This window comes from Triticum urartu, unplaced genomic scaffold (assembly GCF_003073215.2).
Source record: "Triticum urartu cultivar G1812 unplaced genomic scaffold, Tu2.1 TuUngrouped_contig_6625, whole genome shotgun sequence".
In the NCBI taxonomy this organism is placed as follows: Eukaryota; Viridiplantae; Streptophyta; class Magnoliopsida; order Poales; family Poaceae; genus Triticum; species Triticum urartu.
The window spans coordinates 1-5,300 of record NW_024117401.1 but is presented as its reverse complement, the minus strand read 5'-3'; the positions used below and the strand labels follow the sequence as shown (position 1 = coordinate 5,300).

The following is a 5,300-nucleotide window of genomic DNA, read 5'->3' as shown; positions in this document are numbered from 1 at the left end:
CCCGCCAGACCGGCGCCGCCGCCGCCGAGCTCGGCCTCGGAATCAACAAGGGTGAGCGGCCGTGTTTCGGGATTTGGGCGCTTCACCAGAGCTGTTCGCTGTTTGTTTATTTATTTATTTGGTTGGGGGAGGTTGCGTTCCGATTCGTGGGAAAAAGTTTCTGTCCTCTGGGGGGATTCCGCGCGAGATCTGAGTCTGTTTTCCCGATTTTGGGGACGAAGGTCCTCGTCGCGTCGATCTGGTCTGGAATTTGGTGGCTGGTGGAGTGAATTGAGAAATCCAGCTCTCTGATCTGAGGCTTTGATTGGGTTTCAGGTGAGGCCGAGGCTCACAGGGCGGCGGACACGAAGAGCACTTTGCCCGGGGCGGAGGGCGAGGAGGCCGGCAGGAAGAAGGAGACCATGGAGCTCTTCCCGCAGAGCGCCGGCCTGCAGGACGCCGCCGCCCCTGATGCTACCAGGTATTTGACCGTGCCACTTTTCTCTGCTCCATTTTTAGCCTTACGCTAGTGCAAGTCAGAATCCATACATACAGATAAAAGTCAGATGGCGAGTGGAGAAACCTTTCTATCTGTTCGGTTTATCTGAACCGTACTGGATTATGCAAGGCCTGAAATCTAGCTGAGAGTGATTGTAATTAACCGATTTTAATATTTGCAACCAACTGCTCCCTGGGTTGAGATGATTTCTTCTTGGGATGGAGCAATCAACCATCCATGCTCCGAGTTATAATAGTACTAGGTTTGCTCATGCTCCAAAGCGTAGCTATTCGACCTTAAACCGTATCCTTATTGATACAAAGCGACTGATCGAGCTGAGTTTGTTTGTACATGAATAAAAAATACGGTTTCCCAGAGAACATTTCCCCTTGCTGGTGAAAATTGGTTAGGCAGCTAGTGCAAAACTGAAGAGTAGTCTGCAAGTGTACTTAATTGCTGTGTGCACATAAATTTCAGGGAGGAAGACAAGAGCCAGCTGACCATCTTCTATGGTGGGAAGGTGCTCGTGTTCAACGATTTCCCAGCCGACAAGGCAAAGGGCCTGATGCAGTTGGCTGGCAAGGGCAGCCCTGTTGTTCAGAACGTCTCTGCGACCACAACTGCTGCAGACACCGCCAAGGTCCAGACGGCCGTGCTGGCCCCGGCAAGTAGTTTGCCTAGTGATCCGGTTAATGCTCACAAGTCTGCTCGTCCGAATGCTTCTGGTAATTACCCAGTGATTTGTTGTACATATCCATTGCGTTGTTTGACATGTACGTTGCTTGTTCTTATTGTGTTGATTATTGACAAAATCTTTTCTGTCTTGTAGATCTGCCAATTGCTAGAAAGGCGTCACTTCACCGATTCCTTGAGAAGAGAAAGGATCGGTAAGTTGCTTTTGCTGTCATGAACTCATGATCTCATGATCATCTTTTCTCACCACCACAGTTTATGGATCTAACTTGTGCTTTTGTTTTCGTATAGTCTGCATGCAAAGGCACCATATCAAGCTTCTCCTTCTGATGCAACACCAGTCAAGAAGGAGTTTGAGAACCAGCCATGGCTTGGACTGGGGCCGAATGCCGCCCTGAAGCCAAACCAATAAGGCGGCATGACAGAAGCCTTATGCCCTTACCAGAAATATGTGAAATGTGCTTTGTCCTTAGAGTATCAACAAGTCATGAATATTTTATCCCATATCATGTTCTAGCGTTTTGTTTTAGGTTATGGTTCTATGTTATTCGCCTCCATAGTTCCGATGTAAAGAGAAGTAGCAAATGATGATGACCGGTGCCCGAAGCCCGAGAGAAGTTTTGGCATGTTAACACATGGTGATATTGAGTTGGCCATGCTAAGGAAAAAAAGTTAGTGCAAAGAAACATAGCTGTATCCTATATGTGAACTCTGATCATTCCGTATTGTCATTGAGTTCTGTCCTTGATTTGTAAAAGCAAGTGATTGTAATGGATTCATATTATGTTTGTATTCCCGTGGCTGTATGTTTACATGATTCGGTTCTCAGATCTGTATGAGTTCTTATTCTGTTTGTTCATGGGAGGGAGTTTTGTCGAGGCGATGGATAATGATTTTCCATGGACAGGCTAATATAACTAAGGAAACAAATTCCGCCTGTAGTCAACAAGTGATATGGCATCTAATTCTCTACAAACACAAGCAATGATCTATTTTGGTCTATTGTAAAGTTGCTTTCATCTATAGTTGTGTAACCAATCATGCAAATACAGAGCAGCACGGGAGGGTCAGGCAGATCCAGGGTAGGTTGGATGGCGTTGTCCAGCTGAGGATAGGGTGTGAGAGGAAGACGGATGCACAAGGCAAGACTTGTCACCCCCTTCCTGCCTAATTCTTTAACCAAAAGGCAGGAGCACATGTGAGAATTGGGGAGGTGATAGGGTCCTGGTTGACAGCTAAAGCAAAGCAAGGAAAGATGCGTGACAAAACCACAGGAAGTTGTTTGGAAGTTGCAAGGGGTGGGGCCCACGTCGGCGCAACTTGCTTGCCTTTCTCCTTTAACTTGTCTGTATTTTATGTTTGTGTGCTTGCTAATATAAGACCGCGGCGCAGAGGGATGCTGGTGATGACGATGATGCGGTGCACATCCTCGCAGCTTCCTGCCTCCCCTTCTTCAACCTTTTGAATTTGCTTTTGTTATGTTATTACTATGTGGGAATATTATGCCTTGGCTTTGTCAAAACCTTGTGCTGGTTAGTCTTGTGGCATGTCTCCTGATAGCACTGTTTGGAAGAATGTTGAGCTGGTCAGAGGAAAGCTCAGTCGGCATGGAAAAATGAGAGAAGAAAGCTCAGGAAGCATTTTTGGGTGAAAAAACAACAATATTTTCTTGACCGGAAACAGCAAGAGAGCATTCTACCTGTTGCATATAATAAACTATAAACAGAAGAGTGAACCGTAAGGTCCATGCACTTAGCTTGTGGACTACTTGTTTTGGCCGCTAAATGCGTGCGTGGAATGGCTTTGAGGGCAGACCAAGGGAAAGGCAACCAAAAGGTGGAGCCATGTGCTACCTGATCATGTCCCAGCGCAAGTTGATCAACTAGTCTACTATCTACTACCACTATAAGAGGGCGGAGAACCAATTCATTCTATCCATTAATGCAGCAGATCATAGGGCTCAAAATCATCGCGTGTTTAACGCTAAACAAACGCCGGTCTCCCCGCTGCCCACCTCCACTCGCCCTTAAAAAAAAGAAAAACAAACCGCTCCTGCCTCCTCTAGGACGCTGGGTCGCCGTATTGCCGTATTGGGCAACAGTTCGCCGCTACACCGCACGAGGAGGGCGACGCTTGGGCCGCCGCTGAGCCGGACGAGGTCTCCGTCCGGGTCTGCTGCCAAGCTTGTGGCCGGCCACTTGGCTCGCCGCCCGTCTCACCTTACAGCAAGCACCACTAGGAGTCTGGGACTCCCCATCCAGCTCGCTCTTTGCTACATCTTGCCGCTCCCAATCCAGGTCGCCACATGCCTCTGGACCAGGTATTTAATACTACAGGATTAATGTCTTGCAACTGCACATAGAAATTGATATTGCTCGATCTGGTATTTAAGGAACTCTCACTGATGCGTACAAATATTCAATTGGTAGCTACTAGCTACCTGCAATAGAGGTTGAATCTTGTGCACGAGTTTGGCTTATTGGGTTTCATTTTGTTTTGCTTTGTACAATTCTTCCAATGGAAATGCTGAACATTTGTAGATGGATAGATTTTCACCTAATGTTTTGTTGTAGCATACACATTGAGGCAAGCTAACATCGACAAGCAGAAATCGGACGCCTCAAGTTCACGAAGTTAATGGCAAAAAAGAGAACTTACTAGACTTGATGACTGCACAATGGAATTATCGATTTTTATGTGTGCCATTCAAAAGATGTTGCGGCTTTAACTAAAACATATCTGTAAGCCTTGGAGCTTGAACATTGGCTTATCCCAAGAAGAATCAAGTTTGATTGTACAGTACATGTTGTTTCTCTATGCAGAATTCCAAAGGTACTTCATATACGACTCTTCATGATGCAAAAAATAATAATATTTATGGCTGGACCACTAATTGTATAGTTTGGTTAAAAATCATTTAGTAGACTGTAGCAACTTTGATTTTAGGTGTTGAAGTATCCTGACATTGGAAGCACATTGTAGCAACCTTGTACTAACTTGTTGATAAAAAATGATTACCTTACAAAATTTCAATGAACTTCTCACTGGACATTTTGTCGCATTGGCCTGAATCTGCATGTTGCATCATTTGTTCACAATGAAAACTGTATGTACCTGCATTGGATGGTGTATTTGTAGGAAGGTTATCCTTTCTTCAAGGACTGTAAGTTTCCTGGGAAGTGTTCCTTTTTCTGAAAAACTCTTTGTTTGTCCACTGTAATATTTTGTTTACATAAGGTTTCTCTTTCCTTTTGTGGGCATAATGTCGAGACAATAATATTCAGAAAGTTGTTGTTTTAGGGAAACTGCTAACTCCATATGTCAGACCCATATAATTGTTCAGCATGCATAGTGTTCCTATGTCTATGATGTTTTTGTTTCCTTTTATATCACAGTACTCTTCATTTTGGCCATGCCTTCAAACTGAACCAAAAATGGTTTGTCTGATGACATGTTTCAGGAGATTGTTGATATCAAACAGTAGATATGAGGGTGACCATTTTTTGCAAGTTTTGCCTGAGGAATCTTTTTGCAGTTGATAAGACATGGGCTGGACTTACTTCCGTCTGCAATATTTTTGCTAAAGTGATTCAAGGTATGTTCGATTGCTTACTTAGGATGGTTATACTGAACCTCTTCGGGAACCAAGAAAGACATTATGTATGTACAAATAACATGGGCATAAAGTTCGTTTTTACATTGAAAATCTATATATGCAATTTTCTGTAACAATCGAAAATTCATTCATTCACTTTGTGAGATGTCACACAACACCATGCTCCAAATTGTTGTCTATTTGATCCTTGTGTCAGAATCATAGACTCGTGCATAATTGTGACGCCCCCGATTTGACCGTACACTAATCATGCACGCAAATGTGTATGATCAAGATCAAGGACTCACGGGAAGATATCACAACACAATTCTACAAACAAAATAAGTCATACAAGCATCAAATTACAAGCCAGGGGCCTCGCGGGCTCGAATACAAGAACTCGATCATAGACGAGTCAGCGGAAGCAACAATATCTGAGTACAGACATAAGTTAACAAGTTGCCTTAAGAAGGCTAGCACAAACTGGGATACAGATCGAAAGAGGCGCAGGCCTCCTGCCTGGGATCCTCCTAA

At 44.3% G+C, this 5,300-nt stretch overlaps 1 protein-coding gene across 1 annotated transcript; it reads left to right on the top strand.

The window, feature by feature from the left end:
* The first annotated feature begins 6 nt into the window (after nucleotides 1-6).
* Nucleotides 7-1,963, top strand: LOC125530876 (protein TIFY 10b-like). Its single transcript, XM_048695298.1, has 5 exons — nucleotides 7-51; nucleotides 316-460; nucleotides 956-1,203; nucleotides 1,308-1,365; nucleotides 1,463-1,963. The coding sequence occupies exons 2-5, from the start codon at nucleotides 402-404 to the stop codon at nucleotides 1,581-1,583; spliced, it is 486 nt and encodes a 161-aa protein (XP_048551255.1). The 5' UTR covers nucleotides 7-51; nucleotides 316-401; the 3' UTR covers nucleotides 1,584-1,963.
* Nucleotides 1,964-5,300: the final 3,337 nt, after the last annotated feature.